Genomic DNA, 26,226 nt, shown 5'->3' with positions numbered 1-26,226 from the left:
TGGAGACTGTTATAGCAGCAAAGGGGGGGGACCAACTTCATATTAATGCCCATGATTTTAGAAGGAGATGTTCGACAAACAGGTGTACACAAACCTTTGGTCATGTAGCGTATGTATCGTTTAATAAAGCCCATCAGCAGTGTTGTAGTACCACATATTGAGTGTCTCTGTCTTGTCTCGGGGTCGGCTACCTTTTTAATCCGGTCTTGACTCGGTCTCGAACAGTGAGGACTCGTATTTTCTTTCAGATACCAGCCAATTATCAGAAATTATCAGCTCCCATTCAATCAGCGCATAAACAAATTTGGTCAGGCACACTCTTTTAAATGACACGTTGATATGTTATCGCCCATTGAAACCTGGGCTTCCTGCTTTACTCATAGCATTACTGTCCTTTACTTTAGTTGAAAAATATCCTCAATACCTTGTCACGCTCATCAGAATTTCCGTGACTTCCTGGTAGGGAAGAATGAGGGAAATTGTTTGAAAGTTGCATGCCCACTATTATTAGGGGAGACCGGGGGAAGTTATAACATAGTATTTTTATCTATTATAGACCTTATAGACCTTATAGACCTCGTTAGTGATCATTTGTAAAGTGGCTCTCTATTTGTCCTTGGCGTGTATTTTTTCACCATTCTGAATGTCTAAAGAATCCAGATGTTCTGAAATATGAACACAGAAATACTGGACATTTTGAACTCTTATTATGGTGGTGATTTGACATTGGATTCGCATTTTTCTGGTCTCGGTCTTGACTTGGTCTCAGACGACTCACCCCCTCCCAGTCTTGGTCTCAGACCACTCACCCCCTCCCAGTCTTGGTCTCAGACCACTCACCCCCTCCCAGTCTCGGTCTTGACTTGGTCTCAGACCACTCACCCCCTCCCAGTCTCGGTCTTGACTTGGTCACAGACCACTCACCCCCTCCCAGGCTCGGTCTTGACTTGGTCTCAGACCACTCACGCCCTCCCAGTCTTGGTCTTGACTCGGATTCGATTTGCTTCAGTCTTGGTGTTGAATCGTTTCGCTTTAGGTGGTCTCGAACACAACACTGCCCATCAGTGAAATGTAGTACAGCCAGCCCAGTAATACATCAATAATGCCTAGTGTCTCTAATGGGTAGTGCCCTGCATGGTTCTGTTATTGTGAACAATTTGTAAATCCTTGAACACATCCTCATAAGTCAGACCCTGGATAAATGTCTGCTATCAGTGGAGGCTCCTCAAAGGAGGTAGGGGAGGACCATCTTCCTCAGTGAATTTCATAAAAATAAAAATAGTGAAACATTAAAAAAGTTATCCTTTTTAGATAAAACTATACTAAATATATTCACATCACCAAATCATTTATTAAAACATACAGTTTTTCAATGAAGGTGTACAGTAGGACAGGATAGATGCGAGAAGGAATTATACAATGAGCAAAGTGATCATGCTGTTTGTATGTGTCTGCTATCAAAGTGAACTGTGTTGGTGGGTGGTTCGGTGTGTATTCATTCCGCCGATTCTGTTGAAAAAAAATCGTAAACGGAGGGCAAACGGAACGAAACAGGGATAAACCTACCTGAATTTCTCCAATAGAAGCTGTCGTTTACAACTGTTGCGACTAATGATTACACCCTAGATCAGCTAGATGCAGGCAAGAGTGTGCAAGGTGATTTTGAATGTGTCACTGTCTGTCACCTTGATTACAAAAAAAAAATTCTCCAGACCTGTGCACCTGTTGTAAACTTTCATTAGTAGGCTAGGTTGTAGCAACCTCATGATGGGTATAGGGAAGATTTGAGTATAATGTAGCAGCCTAAACGTATTGCTATTACATTGAACTGGGTGAACAGAATATGAATGAGTCATCCAATATGCTGTAATAGAAATAAGGCCATGCTCATAAAAAAAATGATCATCCTCCCTCATCTTAAACGGCATCGACCGCTACATACAGTGCCTTCAGAAAGTATTCATACCCATTTTGTTGTGTTACAGCCTGAATTCAAAATGGATTGATTAGATTTGTTTTCTCACCCATCTAAACACAATACTCAATAATGACAAAGTGAAAACATGTTAAAAATGTTTGCAAATGTATTGAAAATTAAATACAGATATCTCATTTACATAAGGATTAAATTCAATGTAATGTGTCACCTGCTTCATAAACAACAGGTGTAGACCAACAGTGAAATGCTTACTTACTGGTCCTAGTAAAGAACAAGAAGGACCGCACATGGTTAAAGCTCCCAATTCACCGCTTTATTGACAACGTTTCAATCCGAAACGGATCTTCGTCAGGTCAAACCAACAAAGTTTCACCTCACATAACCATTTCACCTCACATGACCATTACGCACATGATGCATGGTTTGTGCAAAAACTATTTGTGCATCTCTAATCATTTGATATCAATGAGATGGGCACATGCAGTAGTTACAGAAAATAATATATATTTACAAAATGACCAAGTAGGAGACCTGGAAGGCAAGACAAATCAGAGTGCCATACTGTATTCATGTAAGAAATGGTCTGATATGAAACTCTTGGTTCAGACTTACTGGCCCTTCCCAACAATAAAGGAAAAAACAGAAATAGTAGAAAAAATAGAAACGAGGAATGAGTAACGATGACAATGAGTAACGATAACTTGGCTATATGCACGTGGTACCAGTACTGAGTCAATGTGCAGGGGTACGTGATAATTGAGGTAGATAATGTACATATAGGTAGGGATAAAGTGACAAGGCAAAGGGATAGATAATAAACAGTAACAGCAGCGTACGTGATGAGTCAAAAGAGATGAGTGCAAAAATGGTCAATGCAGATATTCTGGGTAGCTATTGGTTAACTATTTAACTAACTTTTTAGCAGTCGTATAGCTTGGGGATATAAGCTGTTCAGGGTCCTGATAGTTCCAGACTTGGTGAGTCGATGCTGCTTGACGTGCGGTAGCAGAGAGAACAGTCTATGACTTGGGTGGCTGGAGTCTTTTACAATTTTTAGGGCATTCCTCTGACACCGCCTGGTATAGAGGTCCTGGATGGCAGGGAGCTCGGCCCCACTGATGTACTACCCTCTGTAGCACCTTGCGGTCGGATGCCAAATAGTTGCCATACCAAGCAGTGATGCATCCAGTCAAGATGCTCTCAATGGTGCAGCTGTTTAACTTTTTTCACACCCCTGAGTCAATACTTTGAGGAAGCAAATTTGGCAGCGATACAGCTGCAAGTTTTTCTGTGTAAGTCTCTAAGACAGGGCCAATTCTTTTCTTGAGCAAATGGTCAGTTGGCCAGAACAGAATTACAAATAATTTGTAGACTGCAAATTGACCGCAAGAAGCCAAAAACAAATAAAATATTTGAATGAAACATAATAATTTCAAATCTTGCTTAAATTTGTATATGATAACGTCTCTCTATTATGCGTGGAAATATTTGGGAACTAATTTACCAAATTAAAATCACTTGGAGCTGATTTCCTGGTGTTTGTACCGTTTTTTATGTCCAACAATGAAAATTCAACAATAACGGGTCAAATTCGGCCCACGGGCCACCAGTTGGGGAACCCTTCTCTAAAAAGCTTTCCACACCTGGATTGTGCAACATTTGCCCATTATTATTTTCCAAATTCTTCAAGCTCTGTCACATTGGTTGTTGATCATTGCTAGACAACCATTTTCAGGTCTTGCCATATATTTTCAAGTAGATTTAAAATTGTAACTCGGCCACTCAGGACCATTCCCTGTCTTCTTGGTTAGCAACTCCAGTGTAGATTTGGCCTTGTGTTTTAGGTTACTGTCCTGTTGAAAGGTGAATTTGTCTCCCAGTGTCCTGTGAACCAGGTTTTTTTCTAGGAGTTGCCTGTAATTATCTCCATTCTGTTTCGTTTTTATCCTGAAAAACTCCCCAGTCCTTAACGATTACAAGCATACCCCATAACATGATGTAGCCACCACTATGCTTGAAAATATGGAGAGTAGTACTCAGTAATGTGTTGTATTGGATTTGCCCCAAACATAACACTTTGTCAAATGTTTTGCAATATTACTTTCGTGCCTTGTTGCAAACAGGATCAAATCAAATGTATTTGTCACATACACATGGTTAGCAGATGTTAATGCAAGTGTAGCGAAATGATTGTAAACGATGCATGTTTCGAAACATTTTATTCCGTACAGGCTTCTTTCTTTTCACTGTCAATTAGGTTAGTGTTGTGGAGTAACTATAATGTTGTTAATCCATTCCCATCACAGCCATTAAACTCTGCAACTGTTTTAAAAAGTCACCATTGGCCTCATGGTGAAATCCCTAAGAGGTTTCCTTCCTCTCCGGCAACTCAGTTAGGAAGGATGCCTGTGTCTTTGTAGTGACTGGGTGTATTGATATACCATCCAAAGTGTAATTAATAACTTCATAATGCTCAAAGGGATATTCAATGTCTGCTTTTTTATTTTTACCCATCTACCAATAGGTGCCCTTCTTCGGCGAGGCATTGGATAACCTCCCTGGTCTTTGTGGTTGAATCTGTGTTTGAAATTCACTGCTCGACTGAGGGACCTTACAGATAAATGTATGTGTGGGGTACAGAGATGAGGTAGTCATTCAAAGATCATAAACCCTATTATTGCACACAGTGTCCATGCAACTTATTGACTTGTTAAGCACATTTTTTGTGCTGAACTTATTTAGGCTTACCATAAAAAAGGGGTTGAATACAAGACATTTCAGCTTTTCATTTTAATTAATTTGTAAGAATTAATAAAACATGATTCCACTTTGACATTATGGGGTATTGTGTGTAGGCCAGTGACAAAAAAACAATATTTAATCCATTTTAAATTCAGGCTGTAATGCAACAAAATGTTTAAAAAGTCAACGGGTGTGAATACTTTCTGAAGGTACAGTATATGAAAAGACAAGAGGATCCTTTTGTGTGTAATAATATGGGCACTGCTGCTGACATTTCTGGTTGAGATACAAGGTGGCGAGGGCAGTAACTTCAGTTTCACAGCCAAAAGAGGAGAGAATTTCTAAGATCCTGTGAAGGAGTTGTTGACTCAGTGGCAACATGTTGCAGTGAATCACAGGATTGAATGCAGAATGTTCCCAGGAGAGGACTGGTATCAGACACTAACTAACAGAAAAGGTTTCACATTTAGTTTTATGTAGCGATAAAACACATTCAAAGTAACAATATATTTCTAACAAACACACTTGCGTGTTTTTATTTCTTCTTCAGGGTTTTATACCCAGTTGCCATGGATAAGAAAAAGCAGTGCAAGGATATTCAGTATTGCTAGAAATTCTAACTAATTCACACGTTAAAAGCCACTTCTAGGAGAGCCAGGTGTACAGTGGTGAAGAAAGCCACAGACTGACAGTTTGAAAAGCTTTGGCTGATTCTCACAGACTACAGTGGCATTTCAGACATAAAGGACAGCTGCACTGTACAATGAATGATCCTGGAGTTGATGTAAACCCTGATTCAAAGAGCAATCCTGCAAAAATGTAACCATGTACAGGTCGTTCCCTCTGCCTGTAGCCTGTCCAATGAAATGAGAGCATGTTGCTCAGAGACAAGTCAGAAAAAAAAGAGGTGGACAGTATGTGAGCAAATAAACAAGCATAAGTCAGAAAATACATCTCTAAATTAACCCATGGATGAGTGAGAATACACTGGCAATATTTCCCAGCAAGAGGACCTAAAAAAGGCCCAGCTCCTCAATTACAGTGACCTACATGGCAGAGCCTTACTCAGAGTCGTGGGAATAACCCTTCTCTGGTGACCCTCTTGGCTTGCCCTCTTTAGCATGGCATAGGCAGAGAAGAAGACCCACAGATATCAACCGCAGCACTGAAAAGCATTAAGCATTTAGAATTGTTTCTGTGCTGGTAGTTTTTCTCCATCATGATGGTGCCACCCTTTAATTAAAAGACACCAACAGTATTGTGGCATAGTGATCAGGTATACCTTTAGCCTGGGCCCCGATGGCGTCTTTGCTCAGCAATATCTTTCCAATGACGTCATCATGGCTAGGGCAAAAAATAGAGAATTTTAATACCACAATACCATATTCATAAAAACGTATTATAGAAAATACAGATACACTGTCTAAAATTGACCCTGCTTCTCACAGCAGGAAAATAATCCAGCAACACGAGGAAATGTGAATTATTATGTGGACTATAATTAATGGACATTTTTGTAGGGGCTGGTACATTTTTCAGTGTGGCAAATCAAGTCTGAAATTTTAAAGTGGAAATTACAAACTTTAGAAGCCTCTTTAAACCTTGAATACACCACAATTTGCATTTCCTGCTACACAGGAAAATTATCTGCGACAACAGAGTGACCAAATTAAGATAGACGATCTGAAGAGAACTTCACAAGAGATATTTCTCAAAAAATAACTTACTATCCTATAGAGTTCCCTGATATAACAGCTAAATATATATTAATAAACTGACGAGACCATTGATCAGGACAGGAAGGAAAATACTGAGGTTGTCTTTCATTTTTCAATCTTTGGTATCATCTGCGTGTTGGTGTTTGTTTATTCAAAGCATACAGGTTTTTCCAAAACACACATCCATGGCTCCTAACCCAGTCCGTCTAGGTAACAAAACTCTCAATCACAGCCTCTGCTAAACAAGCAAACACAATCATGAACATCTCTTACATTACAAAACTATGATACCTTTACAGGTTATATAGATATAACTTGTTTATACACCATTATCAGCTAGTTTGTTGACACACTATAACAATTCTCTGAATGATCTTTGACAGCTGTTGAAGACCATCTTACCCAATGGTGTCCTCATCCATGACATAGAAGGAGAGAGAGTGGAACCCCATTGGGAGGTGCAGCGTGTATTCTTCTCCCCAGAAAGGGTTAAGATTCTTCCACACTGTGGCTGTCCTGCAAGGAAAGGTTGCAAATAATTGTGACAGTAACCTCAGAAAGTACTGTATGGCCCTTATTTCTTATTTATAACAATATACCCTGTCATCATGAATGTCAGTAACAATGAAAGATGACAATTTAGAATGAGGGTTGTGTGGGGAATGTTGTGATGTGTTGAAAGTAATGAAACACAGTGACAGAATGATGATGCAATAACTTCAAAAGGTGGTGTGTATAGCGTCACAAAATACAAGTCTACATGCAATCATTCTTAAATCAACCTATTCATTATGAAACATTAACTACTGCAGATGCTCTAACCATCAACTGGAGATTGCAAACCTGCTGTCTAGACATGATATTGAGGAATGACATCTGCATCATTCCAATGGTTAGCTGGAAGGTCTATTTTCATCAGTAATGTGCATCCCTTTATTATAACGACACTCTGCTTTTCCAGACACCATTAGCCCACAGCAGGGTCAAAGCCCCATGATGCTGACAACGAGCCAGCCAGAGACTGATGCAGATCTCTGCAGTCAGTCAACACTCCAACTCATCTCATTATGGGAGAGCAAACAACAAAATTAAAAGAAAAAACAAACGCATCTTATCAACCTGAAACACTTCAGTTTGTCAGGAAGGAGAAACAGTGCGTTGGGATCTGGTCTGCATTCATTTTACAAAGAGGTGTCAGGAGTCTTGATTAGCCAACTCGTTAGTGGTTCCACATAAGGACAAATCGACCCAACAGTTCTATTCCATAGTTTTGATGTATTCACTATTATTCTACAATGTCGAAAATTGTAAAAAGAAAGAAAGAAAGAAAAACCCTTGAATGAGTAGGTGTGTCCAAACTTTCGACCGGTACTGTATACGGGTAACTGCCAAATTTAAGTAAACACCAACATAAAGTGTCTTAATAGGGCGTTGAGTCACCACAATCCACCAGAACAGCTTCAAATGGGCCTTGGCATAGATTCTACAAGTGTCTGGAGCTCTATTGGAGGGATCCAACACCATTCTTCAACGAGAAATTCCATAATTTGTTGTTCCGTGTATAATGGTGGAAAATGCTGTCTCAGGCGCCGCTCTAGAATCTCCCATAAGTGTTCGATTGGGTTGAGATCTGGTGACTGAGATACACTGCCTTTAAACCCACTATGCTCCTTTGAGACCCCTCTTTCAAAGTCGATGAGATCCTTGCAACATGTGGCCATTATCAGGCTGAAACATGAGGTAACAGCGGCAGATGAATGGCACGACAATGGGCCTCTGGATTTCGTCATGGTATCTCTGTGCATTCAAATTGCCATTGATAAAATGCAATTGTGTTTGTTGTCTGTAGCTTATGCCTGCCCATACCATAACCCCACCACCACGGGGCACTATGTTCACAACATTGACATCAGCAAACCGCTCGCCCTCAGAACTCCATACACGCTGTCTGCCATCTGCCATCTGCCCGGTACAGTTGAAACCAGGAATCATCTGTGAAGGGCAAACTTCTCCAGCGTGCCAGTGGCCATCGAAGGTAAGCATTTGCCCACTGAAGTCGGTTATGACGCTGAACTGCAGGCAGGTCAAGACCCTGGTGAGAGCGACGAGCACGCAGATGAGCATTCCTGAGACTGTTTCTGACTGAAAATGATTTGGTTGTGGAAACCCACAGTTTCATCAGCTGTCTGGGTGGCTGGTTTCAGACGATCTCGCAGGTGAAGAAGACTGATGTGGAGGGCCTGGGCTGGTGTGGTTTGGAGGCTGGTTGGACGTACTGCCAAATTTTCTAAAACGACGTTGGAGGTGGCTTAAGGTAGAGAAAATAAATTCTCTGGCAACAGCTCTGGTAGACATTCCTGCAGTCAGCATGCCAATTGCACGCTCCCTCATAACGTGAGACATCTGTGGCATTGTGTTGACAAAGCTGCACATTTTAGAGTGTTCTTTTATTGTCCATAGCACAAGATGCACCTGTATAATAATTATGCTGTTTAATCAGCTTCTGATATGCCCCACCTGTCAGGTGGATGAATTATCATGGCTTTTTGTGCATATGGAACATTTCTGGTATATTTTATTTCAGCTCATGAAACATTGGACCAACACTTTACATGTTGCGTTTATATTTTTGTTCAGTGTATATTAGTAGTAGTCTTATTAGTCTTTCAAATCACTCTGAATGACTTAGGTCCTACAGTAAACAATTTGGAATATCAAAACATAAAAATAATCATCTTCATATCTTCTTCAGTTTTGGACAGTTGAAATTGCACAATGGGCTGATTCTGGGACGGTAATGAAAAAAGTTAGTCTCGAGCCCTAGGTAGCTACACTACATGACCAAAAGTATGCTCATCGAACATCTCATTCCAAAATCATGGGCATTAATATGGAGTTGGTCCCCCCTTTGCTGATACAATAGCCTCCACTCTTCTGGGAAGGCATTCCACTAGATGTTGGAACTTTGCTGTGGGGACATGGTTCCATTCAGCCACAACAGCATTAGTGATGTCGAGCACGGAATTTGGGCGATTAGGCCTGGCTCGCAGTCAGCGTTACAATTCATCACAAAGGTGTTCGATGGGGTTGAGGTCAGGGCTCTGTGCAGACCAGTCAAGCTCTTCCACACCGATCTCGACAAACCATTTCTGTATGGACCTCGCTTTGTGCACGGGGCATTGTCATGCTAAAACAGGAAAGGGCCTTCCCAAAATTGTTGCCACAACGCTGGAAGCACAGAATCGTCCAGAATATAATTGTATGCTGTAGCGTTAAGATTTCCATTCACTGAAACTAAAGGGCCTAGTCAGAACCATGAAAAACAGCCCCAGACCATTATTCCTCCTCCACCAAACTTTACAGTTGGCACTATGCATTGGAGCTGGTAGTGTTCTCCTGGCATCCTCTAAACCCAGATTTGTCTGTCGGGCTGCCAGATGGTGAAGCGTGATTCATCACTCCAGAGAACGCGTTTCCACTACTCCAGAGTCCACTGGCGGTGAGCTTTAAATCACTTCAGCCGACGCTTGGCAATGCGCATGGTGATTTCAGACTTGTGCTCTTCAGCACTCGGCTGTCCCATTCTGTGAGCTTGTGTGGCCTACCACCTCGCGGCTGAGCCGTTGTTACTCCTTGACGTTTCCACTTCACAATAACAGCATGTACAGTTGACCAGGGGCAGCTCTAGCAGGGCAGAAATTTGATTAACTGACTTGATGGAAAGGTGGCATCATATGACGGTGCCACGTTGAAAGTCACAGATCTTCACTAAGGCCATTCTACTGCCAATGTTTGTCTATGGAGATTGCATAGCTGTGTGCTCAATTTTATACACTTGTCAGCAACGGGTGTGGCTGAAATAGCCGAATCCACTAATTTGAAGGGGTGTCCACATACTTTTGTATGTACAGTGCATTCGGAAAGTATTCAGACCTTCACTTTTTCCACATTTTGTTACGTTACAGCCTTATTCTAAAATTGATTAAATTATTAATTTTCCTCATCAATCTACACATAATACTCCACAATGACAAAGTGAATACAGGTTTTTAGAATTTTAGCAAATAGTCAAAAACAGAAATACCTTATTTACATAAGTACTCAGACCCTTTGCTATGAGACTTGAAATTGAGCTCAGGTGCATCCTTTTTCCATTAATAGGGATAGGCGTCCCGCAACTTCAGATGAAACTGGAGGGCGCGCAATTCAAATAAATAATCATAAAAATTATGGATATTAAACATTTAGGTACATATAAGTGTCTTATATCGGCTGAAAGCGTAATTCTTGTTAATCTAACTGCACTGTCCGATTTACAGTAGCTATTACAGCAAAAACATGCCATGCGATTGTTTGAGGACGGCGCCCCACATCAAAATATTTTTCCACTGGCACAGATTTCATACATTCAAAAATAACGATTGAATATTCACTTACTTTTTAAATTTCAAATTGTCATCCAAATGGTCCCAGCTATAACATGTAGTGTCGTTTTGTTAGATAAAATCCTTCTTTATATCCCAAAAAGTCTGTTTAGTTGGCGCCATCGTTTTGAGTAATCCACTCGTTCAACATGCAGAGAAAGGAATCCAAAAATCTACCCCTATACTTTGTTTCAACAAGTCAAAATACATTTCTATTTACTCCTCAGATACCCTAAAATGTAATCAAACTATAACATTTCTTACAGAAAGAAGTATGTTCAATAGGAAACCGATTTTAGCAGGTGCGTACTGTCTTCATGGGGCGCGCAAACACAAATTTCCAAGACTGTGTCCCTGTACTAACACTGATATTTCTTATTCGTTTTTGAAGTTATAAGCCTGAAACCTTGAACATAGACTGCTGACACCCTGTCGAAGCCATAGGAATTGCATCCAGGGAGATCATTTTCAATATGACCTTTTACTTGCCTTTCTAAGAGGATGGTCTCTCTCAAAAAAAAAATCCTGTTGGTTTTTCTTTTGATTTTCTCCTACCATATCTATTGTGTTATATTCTCCTACATTATTTTAACATTTCTACAAACTTCAAAGGTGTTTTCTTTCCAATGGTACCAATTATATGCATATCCTGGCTTCATGGCCTGAGCAACAGGCAGTTTACTTTGGGCACGTCATTCAGGCGGAAATGGAGAAAAAGGGGGCCTATTAATCATCCTTGTAACGTAGGGAGTCAGAAAGCAGGTGCAGTTTGTGAGTTTAATGAAAACGAACATGGAACGATACAAAACAAGAGAAGCGTCTGACATGGAAACACAAACAGTACGACCTGATGACTGATAACAAGAGTGCTATATAAAGGGTAAGTAATGAAGGGAGTAATGAAGTCCAAGTGCGACTGATGAGACGAAGGTGGGAGTAAATATGGGTTGCCAGGATCGGTGGTTAGTAGACTGGTGACATCGAGCGCCGGAGCGAGGGAGGACATGACAATCCTTGAGATGTTTCTACACCTTGATATTAGTCCACCTGTGGTAAATTAAATTGATTGAACATGATTTGGAAAGGCACACACCTTTCTATATAAGGTCCCACAGTTGACAGTGCATATCAGAGCACAAACCAAGCCATGAGGTTGAAGGAAATGTCCGTAGAGCTCCAAGACAGGATTGTGTCAAGGCAAAGATCTAGGGAAGGGTACCAAAAAGTTCTGCAGCATTGAAGGTCTCCAAGAATACAGAGGCCTCCATCATTCTTAAATGGAAGAAGTTTGGAAACACCAAGACTCTTCCTAGAGCTGGCCTCCTGGCCAAACTGAGCAATCGAGGAAGAATGGCCTTGATCAGGCAGGTGACCAAAAACCCGATTGTCACTCTAAAAGATCTCCAAAGTTCCTCTGTGGAGATGGGAGAACCTACCAGAAGGACAACCATTTCTGCAGCACCCCACCTATTTGGCCTTTATTGTAAAGTGGCCAGACGGAAGCCACTCCTCAGTAAAAGGCACATGACAGCCCACTTGGAGTTAGCCAAAAGGCACCTAAAGACTCAGACAAATGAGAAACAAGATACTCTGGTCTGATGAAAGCAAGATTGAACTCTTTGGCCTGAATGCCAAGTGTCACGTCTGGAGGAAACCTGGCACCATCCCTACGGTGAAGCGTGGTGGCAGCATCATGCTGTGGGGATATTTTTCAGCGGCAGGGACTGAGATACTAGTCAGGATCGAGGGAAAGATTAACGGAGCAAAGTACAAAGATCCTTGATGACAACCTGCTCCAGAGCACGCAGGATCACATACTGAGGCGAAGGTTCACCTTCTAACAGGACACCGACCCTAAGCACACAGCTAAGACAACGCAGGAGTGGCTTCGGGACAAGTCTCTGAATGTCCTTTAGTGGTCCATCCAGAGCTTGGAAATGAACCCAATTGAACATCTCTGGAGAGACCTGAAAATAGCTGTGCAGCGATGCTCCCTATCCAACCTGACAGAGCTTGAGAGGATCTGCAGAGAAGAATGGGAGAAACTTCCCAAATAATAGCGTCATACCCAAGTAGACTCAAGGCTGTAACCGCTGCCGATGGTGCTTCAACAAAGTACTGAGTAAAGGGTCTGAATACTTTGCAAACATTTCTAAAAACCTGTTTTTGCTTTGTCATTATGAGGTATTGTGTGTAGATTGATGAGGGGAAACATTATTTGATCAATTTTAGAATAAGGCTGTAACGTAACAAAATGTGGAAAAGGTGAAAGGGTCTGAATAATTTCCGAATTATTAAATAGTGTATATTCACAAGCGCTCCAATGTATAAATGTTTTGAACGTTTAAAACAATTAAAACTTCATAAACATTTCATAAATGTATTCCTACATTGTTGTGTAAACACATGAACTATCAGTGATGAGTTAATATTGTGTAAAAATAGTGTTATACCGAGTGATGCAATACTAGGTTGGCTATTTTAGCTTGGCTAACATTAGCTAGGTAGCTAAACTAGTACCAAAGCTAGCACAGTATCTGGATCTTCCTCTTATCCTTTTCAACTGCAGTTTCAGATGAGCAACACTCAGTGAGTCAGTATTCACCCCACTGAAAAAGTAGCTAGTGTCCTTAAAATGTTCCACTTTAACTACTTGCCTGTTTGTTTCATATCTGCAATCGTAATATCAAAAATATGACATTCGTAGTTTATGCTACAAAACCAACTTCATAAGAGGTTTTAAAAATAGGTTATATTTGACAAAAAAACAATTCTGTGACGTATAGAGCAAGGCATTGCTGGCAGAATATATGGATGGAGTTCAATGCATGATTAATATAATTCTCCAATAGATTTCTTGGTAGTCTAAAAAATATTGCTATCAGGTTGTAAATTACAGCTGGCTTGGGACATTGTTTTATGCCTCCACCCATTCGGGATGCATGGTTTCAGTTTCAATGACTCAATATTTTGTACAAAAACATACGACTGTAACTAAGGCTGGGAATGTCAAAACAATCAAACTAGCAAGGGCAATGATCCCAAGTCAGTCGTAACGTGGCTAATAGGCAAGGTTGGGGAATAACGGATTACAAAAAAAACAGTAACTGTAATCCGTTACTAGCAAAAATATTGTAATCAGATTACAGATACTTTTGAAAAACTAGATGATTACTTTGAGGATTACTTTTAAATTCAGAAAGAATGTTTGCGAGAAAAAAAGTATTTGACACTTCTCTGTTTTCTCAATGACACTCAAATCAGCATTGAAAAAAGGTGCAAGTTTAAGTTTGTTCCACCTGAGCGAGGCTTTTGTAGCCTACAGTCCAAGCTGTCTTCCAATGGTGCAAATGCTGTCGGCATTCAAAGATGATCCAACTTGAATAAACGCTTGGAGGTAAGGATGACATCAGTGGTGTAGTCTACGGCGATATGGATATCAGTTATTATTGATATCTACGTAGCGCATTGATGTGAATCACACTGCTGCTCTCTCTTTTAGCTATTTGCGCCTTACGGATTGTGGTTGTTGTGGATGGCTGTTCACAAATCTAAATGTGTATTTGAACCCAATAATGGTTGAATTCAAGAAGTTTAAACTGCCTATCAAATCATTGTTTTTGAATCCATTGGACAGCCAGTGAAAAATACGCTCTCAACAGCTGCATAGTAGTGCAGATCCCAGCCTATGGAATAAAAGTGGGGCTTTTATTACTCAATCTAATTCATGCTGATAAAAAAAAATGCATAGGCCTAATGGACACGCTCAAACTCGCACACTTTTGAAAGACTTAAAAGGGACAATCTGTAGTTGCTACATCAATTATTTTACTTATAAATTATATATATATATATATATATATATATATATATATATATATATACACACACACACACACACACACACACACACACACACACACAGTACCAGTGTGGCAGATTAATCAGAATTAGTTGGGTAACATAGATAATTAAAGATGTTTTATTAGCATAATATGCTTATGTGAGACACTTGTCATTAGAATGTATCCTTTTGGACTATAGTGTTGGCAGTTGCACTTTTCCCTAAGCTGGGGCTCAGTCACTTGGGGCCCAGAGAGGGGAGAGGTCCAGCTTGCCTTTCACATGTCCCTGTTGCTATGCAGAATATCAGAAAGGGAAGAGGACAGAATGGAACATTGTATTCATATGTGAATGTGTCTTTACCTATTCTTAAACCATGTGAAGGGATGGTGTGATTAATGGGGAACCAATTACTCGTCTCCACAATGTCTGTGCGCCAGTCACTCCCTCTTTTTCCCATTGGGGGGAGGTGTATGGCAGTGTCTGGAAACATTGTATGTCCTCTCTGATCTTACACTTATCCTGGGATAGTGTATGACCTAGAGGCTCACTCCCCTCAGTGAGCATGTCCAGGAGTGGGATCAAGAGGGGGTTTACTTGAGATGGGGGTATCTAGAGTTGACAATTGATATATGCCATTGGATGAGCTAATGGTTCTGTTCGATGCCGTACCAGGGAGAGACAGTTCCCTTTTGGAGTAAGGGGGCCAGACACTGGTCTTTACAATGAAAACTGTTGACACAGCAGTAACTGTCTGCTATGGTTTATAGATATCTTTCTCAAGAAAAAGTCTTTCTTTGTGAACTGTTCCTAAAATCTGTGATTCGTCATGTAAGTTGAGAGGGTGTATCTTGGCTATAAAAGATCTTTGTACTTTTCTGTTGGTACTTCTCAACGGTTCATTAGAAATAGTGAATTTTTGAAAGTCAAATGCTATTGCAAAGCTTATTATTATTAAAGATGTAGTTTAAATATAACTAATTGGTGTGTAGTTTGTAACTCTCCTCATTTGGTAAAGCAGAAATATGAGACCACACCAGTCAAAAGTTTGGACACCCCTACTGTTTCAAAGGGTTTTTCTTTATTTTTACTTTTTTCTACATTGTAGAATAATAGTGAAGACATCAAAACTATGAAATATCGCATATGGAATAATGTAGTGACCACAAAAGTCCTAAACAAATCAACATATATTTTATATTTTAGATTCTTCAAAGTAGCCACCCTTTGCCTTGATGACAGCTTTGCACACTCTTGGCATTCTCTCAACCAGCTTCATGAGGTAGTCACCTAGAATGCATTTCCATTAACAGGTGTGCCTTGTTAAAAATGTATTTGTGTAATTTCTTTCCTTCTCAATGCGTTTGAGCCAATCAGTTGTGTTGTGACAAGGTAGAGGTGGTATACAGAAGACAGCCCTATTTGGTAAAAGACCAAGTCCATATTATGGCAAGAACAGCTCAAATAAGCAAAGAGAAACCACAGTCCATCATTACATTAAGACATGAAGGTCAGTCAATGCGGAAAATTTCAAGAACTTTTAAAGTTTCTTCAAGCGCAGCCGCAAAAACCATCAATCGCTATGATGAAACTGGCTCTCATGAGGACCACCACAGGAAAGGAAGACCCAGAGTTACCTCTGCTGCAGAGGATTACTTCATTAGAGTTAACTGCACCTTTTATTATTATTTTACCTTTATTTAACTAGGCAAGTCAGTTAAGAACAAATTCTTATTTTCAATGACGGCCTAGGAACAGTGGGTTAACCTCTTGTTCAGGGGCAGAACGACAGATTTGTACCTTGTCAGCTCGGGGATTTGAACTTGCAACCTAACAGACACATCTCATAATCAACTGTTCAGAGGAGACTGCGTGAATCAGGCCTTCATGGTTGAATTGCTGAAAAGAAACCACTACTCAAGGACACCAACAAGAAGAAAAGACTTGCTTGGGCCAAGAAACACGAGCAATGGACATTAGACTGGTGGAAATCTGTCCATTGGTCTGATGGGTCCAGATTTGAGATTTTGGTTCCAACCGTTGTGTCTTTGTGAGACGCAGAGTAGGTGAACGGATGATCTCTGTCATGGTTCCACCTGTCAGAGGGCGCAGAGACCATCTTAGAGACAATTATGACACTCAGGTGTGTTCTATTACTCATTATGATTTCCACAGGAGCGTGACAGGTGCATGTGCGAAGGCTGCTGCCTCTACTGCGGAGGTCTCAACCATCTCCGTGCTACATGCCCAGAGCTGACGGGAAACGCCAGGGCTCGCCAGGACAAGGTGAGACCCTGACAAGCTGTGAAGTTACCCCCCCGGCTACCCAGTCACCGTCTGTCACTACCTGCAACCCTCCACTGGGACAACCGTCAGCACCAGATTCAAGCCTTTGTGGACTCCGGGGACGCAGTTCATTTGATTGATCAGAACTTTGCCAGAGAATTACAAATCTCCTACGTGAAATGTCCCATCCCTCTGCAGATTCAAGGCCTCGAAGGACGACTGCGTCATAGAACTCCTACCCGGCTCCACACCTCCCTGGGGTCGTCTGTACTCCCTCTCAATCCCTGAAGCAGCAGTCATGGACAATTACATCCGGGAGTCGCTGGAGGCAGGTTTCATTGACCCCTCTACATCCCCAGCTGGTGCAGGCATCTTCTTGATATGTAAGAAGGATGGAGGCCTGCATCCTTGCATCGATTACAGAGGGCTGAACCGGATTACGAGAAATAATTGTTACCCCCTACCCCTTATGTCCGCCGCCTTGGAGTTAGCCTTTAACACCCCTAGTGGTCACTGAGTATTTAGTCATGCCCTTCAGATTATCGAAGTCACCAGCAGTCTTTCAAGCATTGGTCAATGACACTCTTAGGGATATGTTGAATCGGTTCGTCTTTGTTTACTTCTACGACATCCTGATCTTCTCCAAATCCCTTCCGGAACACATACTGCACGCCCGCAAAGTCCTTAGACGCCTCCTGCAGAGTCAACTGTCAAGATAAAGAAGTGTGAGTTCCACGTATCCCAAATTTCCTTCATGGGTCACATTGTCTCTACCGCAGGAATCCAAATGGATCCCGTAAAGGTTGAGGCGGTCGCCGACTGTCCCCGTCCCACCTCACTCAAGCAGTTCCAGTGGTTCCTCGGGTTTGCCAGTTCTTACGCAACTTTGGTGTGGTGGCAGCAACTCTCACGGTACTAACCCGTAAGTCCCAGACCAGTTTTTACTGGACTCCTGAGGCTGACAGCTCATGGAGCTCAAGGGACGTTTCACCCCCGGACACATCCTCGTTCATCCTGATCCTACTCTTCCCTTGTGGCAGAGGTGGACACCTCGGACACCAGAGCAGGGGCGGTCCTTTCACAGCGTAACGGGGAGGACAAGAAACTGCACCCATGCGCCGTTCTCTCCAAGCGGTTCTCGCCAGCGGAACACAATTAAGATGTAGGCAACCGGGAGCTCTTGGCAGTTAAAATGGGCCCTTGAGGGATGGAGACACTGGTTGGAGGGGGCACCTCAATCTTCGTGATCTGGACGTACTATAAGAACTTGGTCTCCATTCAAGAAGCCAAGAGATTGAACGCTCGCCAGGCTAGGTGGGCTCTGTTTTTTAACAGGTTTGATTTCACACTAGCCTATCAACTGGAATCCAAGAATCAGAAAGCAGACGCCCTGTCCCGTCAACACAATGTCTCTAACGAGGAAAGAGACTCCGAGCCCATCATCCCCAGCTCCCGTGTTGTGGCCCCTGGGATATGGAGTATTGAGACCACGGTCCGACAATCCGAGACCCGAGAACCTGACCCAGGCGGGGTACCTACGAAAATACTTTACGTTCCGCAATCAGCCCGTTCCCAAGTACTACAATGGGGACACTCCTCTCAAATTAACTGCACGACAGTGACCAGCTGGGTTGCGTCCAAACCTCTGCCCATCCCCAGCCGGCCCTGGTCCCACCTGTCCGTAGACTTTATCACAGTGTTACCTCCATCCCAAGGGCTTACCACTATCCTGGTGGTCATTGATCGGTTCTCCAAGGCAGCCCATTTCATGGCCTTACCCAAGTTGCCCTCAGCGAAGGAGACCTCTCATCTCATGATTAACCATGTCTTTCGACTACAAGGACTTCCCCAGGACGTTTTCTTGGATCGTGGGCCCCAGTTCGCTGCACGGTATTGTAAAGCCTTCTGCTCCCTGCTGGGGGCGTCGGTGAGTCTCTCCTCTGGGTTCCACCCACAGTCGAATGGGAAAACGGCGCGGGCCAACCAGGAGCTGGAGAAGTTCCTCCACTGTTTCGTCTCTACCCAGTCCAGCAACTGGAGCAAGTTCCTCGTCTGGGTGGAATATGCTAACAACACACTGCCGAACTCGTCCAATGGACTCTCGCCGTTTGAGTGTCAGTTTGGGTCCCCCCCGTTTTCTGAACAAGAGGCCGAAGCGTGGGTGCCTCGGCTTTCATTCAATGATGTTGCAGCACCTGGATCAGAGCGCGATCCTCCTTGCTCCGCTCCTCTGCCAGACACCAACACCAGGCAAACTGACACCGAAGGCCTCTTCGGGTGTGGCAGTCCACCCGTGATCTTCCCTTAAAGGTGGACTCGCGGAAGCTCACTCCACGCTACATAGGACCATTCAAGATCCCGAGTCGCATCAACCCGGTCACCTATCGTCTCCAGTTTCCCTGGGCTATGAGGGTCTGTCCATCCTTCCATGTCTCCCGTCTGAAGCTGGTGAGGACCAGTCCCTTCGACCCCTCCGCCACCTCGACTTGTTGATGGTCATCCGGCCTACACTGTCCGGTGTCTCTTGATCGTTGGGTCCGAGGTACCCTACAGTACCTGGTGGACTGAGAGGCCTTCGGCCCAGAGTAGCTGGCATGGGTGCCTGCCCGGGACATCCTGGATCCGGGACTTGTTAGGGATTTCCACCAACCATGTGGTGGTCGCCCTGGCTTCGCGGCTGGGGCCGCTCCTAGCAGGGGGGGGAGTGGGTACTGTGATGGTTCCACCTGTCACCAGAGGGCGGTGTGACACTGTGTGATTTATTTAGAATTCATGAGACAAACTTCTTAGGGATAGCCCCCTTTTTTTCAATTTTCACCTAAATGACATACCAAATCTAACTCCCTTGAGCTCAGGCCCTGAAGCAAGGATATGCATATTCTTTGTACCATTTGAAAGGAAACACTTTGAAGTTTGTGGGAATGTGAATTGAATGTAGGAGAATATAACACAATAGATCTGATAGAAGAAAATACACCATCTTTGAAATGCAAGAGAAAGGTCACATTTCTAGCCATCACTCTGGTTGTTATTCCTCCGATAGTGTCCACAAGATGGCATCAGTGTATGTGCTAAGTTTCAGATGGATAACTTGAAGTATCAGTGAACTACAAGACTTGTAGTGTGAAGTCCCCAGGTACATTTGGGCAAATTGTGAAGGAGACATTCGCATTCATATTAAATTTTTCTGCAAGAATATCGTCAAATCTGTATACTTGGACTTTGATTTAGCTTTCCAAGTATTAGTAGCCATATTATAAGTTTAACATTTGCAAAACAACCAGTTTTCATAACTCTGAATATCCTTATTTTTGACCAAAATGAAAAGGCATGCTGTCGTACAAGGTTAGTAGCTACATTTTACGACATATACATGGTTTCCGGATACTCCTGTAAAGCCCAGCTCACTGGCTATCTAGCTAGTGCTTATTTGACAAAGATACAACGTTGAAGTGATGACCGCACGCGTCATCGGCGTGCCATGAAGGCGTCGCTCTCTGACCATATATGGTGTCCTATAGGATATACTACACCCCTAATGATATAGTGAAGTCTTGTTACCTTCTAGGATCTCTGAGGAATACATACGAATGTGATTTGACTCATTGAAACAACGTTTAGGGTGAGATTTTCACAGATTCCTTTCTTTGCAAATTGAACGAGTGGAAATACAAAATCGATCGTACATGCTATATGGACGTTTTTAGGATATGAAAAAAGATTTTATCTAACAAAACGACACCATGTTATCTCTGGGTCCCTTTGGATGATACATTCTGAAATCTTTCTCATGGCTACCCATGTATTTCCATGGAAATATAACGTTTATTTGGAAAGTAATAAATATATAGATATTTTTAAAAGCATTCATGATTTGAGTAAATGTAATATACTAACTATTACTCTTGTTAAAAATATGAAATGGTACTACATTTGGTGAAGAGCACATTATGACTTGTTTAGGACTTGAGACTTGACTTGATATTTGCCTGTCTTGACTTGGGACTTGACTTGGAACTTGAGTTCTAAGACTTGAGACTTGTAAAACAATGACTTGGTCCCACCTCTGCTCATACGTACCGACATTTGTTGTTTAAAATAAAATCGAAAATCTGCGATGATGACAAAAGACGCTGCATGATTTACAACTGTCCAATTGACGGGATGCCAATCCTTAAGTTTTTTTAACCAGCATAGCTACCACAACATTCTGCAGCGATACGCCATCCCATCTGGTTTGAGCTTAGTGGGACTCTCATTTGTTTTTCAACAGGACAATGACCAAAAACACACCTCCAGGCTGTGTAAGGGATATTTGACCAAGAAGGAGAGTGATGGTGCGGCATCAGATGACCTGGCCTCCACAAATCACCCGACCTCAACCCAATTGAGATGGTTTGGGATGAGTTGGACCGCAGAGTGAGGGAAAAGCAGCCAACAAGTGCTCAGCATATGTGGGAACTCCTTCAAGACTGTTGTAAAAGCATTCCTCATGAAGCTGGTTGAGAGAATGCCAAGTGTGCAAAGATGTCATCAAGGCAAAGGGTGGCTACTTTGAAGCATCTAAGAAGCAAAATATATTTTGATTTGTTTAACACTTTTTTGGTTACTACATGATTCCATATGTGTTCTTTCATAGTTTATTACTTCTATTATCCTACGTTGTAGAAAATAGTAAAAGTAAAGAAAAACCCTTGAATGAGTAGGTGTGTCCAAACTTTTGACTGGTACTGTATATATATATATATATATCCATTGATTTTTGAAGAATATAACTTATAAATGACTCATGAGCTTAGGTCAACTGTCACACTCCATTAGAACCCAAAATATAAGCTTGTGTTTCTCCAATGTCTGTTAACATTGTAAATGTAAACAAACACTGTATAGCCTCAAAACATGGTTGAAACAATAATGTTCATATCGTGAATGGTCAGTCCTTGCATCCATAGCTATGTATATTAATATGAGAGACATTTCTCCAGGCCCATCCCTCAGCTTTTTACCAAAACAGAGGCGGGGCAGACGTTTTGTCATTGAATTTGTCCTTTAAACAGCTGCATATTATCAAGATATTAAAGTGTCACCAACAATGAGGTAAACAATAGGCCTATAGCAAATGCAGCATATGACATTCATTTTTCACATGTAAATAGCACTTCAGTAATGCTCAAAGTATGCCATTCCATGAGAGCAGCATTTATTTTTCAACTTGAATCAACCCAACCAGTCCTCCATGACAACAAAATAAATAATAAACAACAGAGTATGACTGGCTAACAAGCACTTAGTTTTGGGGTTATGCTCAGGTAAAACAATTTGGCTAATCTATGTGTTGTTATGTGTTAATAACATTTAGACTACGTTACCCAGCAGGCTATGCGGGCGCGGGAGATGGTTAAAGAATGCCTTGCATGGCTAAACATGGAGTGTTCTAGCTGAAGTATATGTTAATTAAAAGTAGTTAAACCTACGCCCCGTTTGTCATTATATAGAGGAACAAACATAACATGGTGTCAGATTGGTAGTCGCTATGAAGAGATAGAGAAAAGAAAGGAGTAACTCTGCAAATTTCCGCGACGAAAATTGAACAAGTGACGTGAGTAGTCGAAGATGCTAGCTTGCAAGAGCCAGGACAACGAGCCGCAGCAGCGAGAGCGAGGCTGCATTATAATCTGTTGACGAGCAACATACTGAAGTAAGAGAAATTGACACTGTTCCTGATCTCCGTCATGGATAGGCTTAGTCCTCCTACTCCTATGCAGTTAACAGGCAATTTAGCTGACAATTGGAAACGTTTCAAGCAGAGATTCAATATCTACCTAGCAGCCAGTGATGCAGGGTGATGACAATTTGATGACAAATTGAAAGCTTCCATTTTTCTGCATGTTATTGGAGAGGATGCATTGGACATTTACAATAGCTTTCAGCAAGACGAGGCAAACTTGACATTGACTGTGCTAATGGCAAAATTTGAGGAATACTTTGTACCAAGCCAGAACGTCACGTTTGAGAGATACAAGTTTTTCTCTAATGATCAGAAACAGGGAGTCAGTTTTGACCAGTATTTGGCTGAGCTGAACACACTGAGCAAAACGTGTGAATTCGAAAATCTGAAAGACTCACTAGTGAAGGACAGGATAGTCTGTGGCATACTTGATAATGGACTCAAGGAGAGATTGCTGTGTGAGAAAGATTTAACTTTAGATAAAGCAGTGAATATGTGTCGAGCAGCTGAAACCACCAGAGCACAAAGTAAAGAGCTGTGCAGGGATGAGACGTCAGTGTATGCAATAAAAACAGAGGAGCAATACACACAACGCCTTACAAAACAAAAACAAGCAAAAGAGAGAAATCAAAACACTACATGTGGAAAATGTGGATTTATCCACAAGCCAAAAAAATGCCCTGCATATGGCAAATCATGTAACAACTGTGGGAAAAATAATAATTTCTCAAAAGGCTGAGGCTACAAAGAAAAAGGTTCACCAAGTCGAGGAGATGGAATAATTCTTTGTTGATTCTGTGGAAATATGCAATGCAGTAAATGCTGAATGGATTGTGCCATTGACTGTGAATGAAACTGTAATACCATTCAAGCTTGATACTGGAGCACAGGTAAACCTGTTATCGCTGGAGGACTACAAAACACTGAAGGTGAAGAGCAAAATACACCCGGTGAAAATTAAGGTTACTGGTTATACTGGGGAGAACATACCAGTCAAAGGTAGCTGCATAGTAACTTTACAGCGTAAAGGAAAACAGTTCCGAGTACAGCTGCTGATTGTGGAAAAGAGTGTACAGCCTATTCTAGGAATCATTGCATGTGAATTGCAAAGCTCAATTTGTTGAAAAGAGTGTATGTAGTGACATCACAGAATGAAAATGACCAAGAATCACTACTGGCTGAGTATGAGGATGTGTTTGAGGGTCTTGGATGTTTACCAGGAGAACACAAAATATGTACTGATGACAGTTGTGCATGCATGCAGAAAAGTTCCATTTGCACTGAGGAAAAAGCTCAAAGAGGAACTCGGACGCATGGAAAAGATGGACGTCATCACAAAAAATGGATGAACCTACAGACTGGGTAAGCTCACTGGTTATTGTGGGGAAAAAGAACGGCGATCTCAGGATATGTCTAGACCCGAGAGATCTCAACAAAGCAATCAAGAGAGAGCATTTCAAGTTGCCAACCAGAGAAGAGATAAGGTCGCAGTTTGCTGGAGCAAAGTGGTTCAGTAAGCTTGATGCCTCATCAGGATTCTGGCAAATGAAGCTAGATGATGCAAGCTCAAGGCTATGCACATTCAACACACCTGAGGGTAGGTACAGATTTCTTCGTCTACCATATGGGATTCTCTCAGCGCCAGAGGTCTACCACAAGACAATCCACATGATCTTCGAGCACATTCCAGGAGTGGAGACTATGATGGATGACATCATCGTCTGGGGGTCCACAAAAGAAGAACACGATGCGAGAGTGAGACAAGTGCTGGACCTGACACGGAAAGTCAGCCTAAAACTAAACAAGGACAAATGCGAGTTTGGTGTGAAAACACTTACCTTCGTGGGAGATGTACTTTCAGAGGACGGAGTCAAACCAGACCCGAGGAAAACATCAGCCATCAACAACATGGAGCGCCCGAAGAACAAGGACGACGTGAGACGCTTCATGGGCATGATCACCTACCTTGCAAAGTTCATACCTCAACTGTCAGCACAGTCCGCTCCACTCAGATGTCTTCTGGTACAGAGAAATGAATGGGAATGGTCCCATGAACAGGAAAACTGCTTCAAAAACCTAAAGAAGACAATCACAGAAGAGCCAGTGCTCAGGTTCTATGATCCAGAGAAAAGCACAAGGATTTCTGCAGACGTGTCACAGTTTGGCCTGGGAGCAGTTCTTCTGCAACGACACATGGTAACCCGTCGCTTATGCATCCAGAGCCTTGACAGGCGCAGAGACAAGGTATGCACAAATAGAGAAAGAACTACTGGTAAGCACATACGCTTGCGAAAGGTTTCACCAATACGTCTATGGGCGAGATTTCGAAGTAGAAACCGACCACAAACCATTGGTGTCAATCATGTCTAAGCCACTGAATGATTGTCCAATGAGAATCCAGAGAATGTTGATCAGACTGCAAAAGTATGATGTGAAGATGATCTATACCCCGGGAAAGTTCATGTTCGCCGCCGACACTCTTTCTCGAGCAGTCGACAAGAAGGAGAGCGTCGACACACAGAAAAACACTGAGATTCAGGCCTACGTCGACATGATCGTAGCATCACTTCCTGTGTCTTCTGAGAGAATGGAGCAGATCAAAAGAGAGACCACAGCTGACCAAACAATGACAGAGTTGAAGGAAACAACACTGATAGGATGGCCTGCACAGAAAAACAACTGTCCAAGGAGAATACAGGATTACTGGATGTGCAGAGCAGAGCTCACCGTTGTGGATGACATAGTGTTCAAAGGCAACAAGATTGTCATTCCCATGACACTACGCAAAGAAATGCTACAGAAAATACATGAGGGCCACTTGGGTGAGGAAAAATGCAAACGACGAGCACGAGAAGTAATGTACTGGCCAAGAATGAACCAGGAAATCAGCCAGACCACTGCTTCATGTGAACTGTGTTTGACCTACAGGCCAAAGCAGCAAGCAGAGCCGCTAATGGCTCATCCAGTACCCAACAGACCCTACTACAAAATTGTCAAAGGTCTGATGAAAAAGGCACAAGATGGAAAGGAGGATTTCCTAAAAAATCTTATCTACCGCAGCAGAACAGACTTTCACCTGCACAAATGTTGATGGGACGTCGCATCAGAACCAACCTACCCATCCATGAGGACTTGCTAACACCCAGAGGTGCTCACAAAGTCAAACTTGCAAAGGAAAAACAGAAAGACAAACAAAAACAGCGACACGACAAAAGTGCAAGACACTTACCTGGACTGAATGTTTTGTTAATGTGAATAGAAAAAGAGCCACAATAGAGTATTGTTGGACAGACTATATTTAGTTGAAAGACTATTTTATTTTTAAGGAAATAAAATTGGGGGAAAGAAATGTGTGTTATTGAAAATTGCATGTTATGCAGGTTGAGTAAACAAATGTGATGTCACATGTGTAGTTACATAGAAAAGTAGTTTTCTTTTAAAGGAAAGAAGATGTGTTGTTATGTGTTAATAACATTTAGACTACGTTACCCAGCAGGCTATGCGGGCGCGGGAGATGGTTAAAAGAATGCCTTGTGTTATGTTCTG

General features: G+C 42.1%; 1 protein-coding gene across 1 annotated transcript in view; it reads right to left on the bottom strand.

Annotated features, from left to right (window-relative positions):
• The window catches only part of LOC129826207 (rasGAP-activating-like protein 1), a 76,456-nt gene that overhangs the window by 45,308 nt on the left and 4,922 nt on the right, over nt 1-26,226 (bottom strand). Inside the window, exons 3-4 of the mRNA XM_055886664.1 lie at nt 6,802-6,915; nt 5,964-6,025 (exon numbers count right to left, since the gene is read on the bottom strand). Coding sequence (XP_055742639.1) covers nt 5,964-6,025; nt 6,802-6,915 — 176 coding nt within the window. The remainder of the gene's footprint in view (nt 1-5,963; nt 6,026-6,801; nt 6,916-26,226) is intronic.

The sequence above is a fragment of the Salvelinus fontinalis genome, chromosome 28, assembly GCF_029448725.1.
Source record: "Salvelinus fontinalis isolate EN_2023a chromosome 28, ASM2944872v1, whole genome shotgun sequence".
NCBI lineage: Eukaryota > Metazoa > Chordata > Actinopteri > Salmoniformes > Salmonidae > Salvelinus > Salvelinus fontinalis.
The sequence above is the reverse complement of the archived record's forward strand: the minus strand, read 5'-3'. Positions and strand labels throughout refer to the sequence as shown.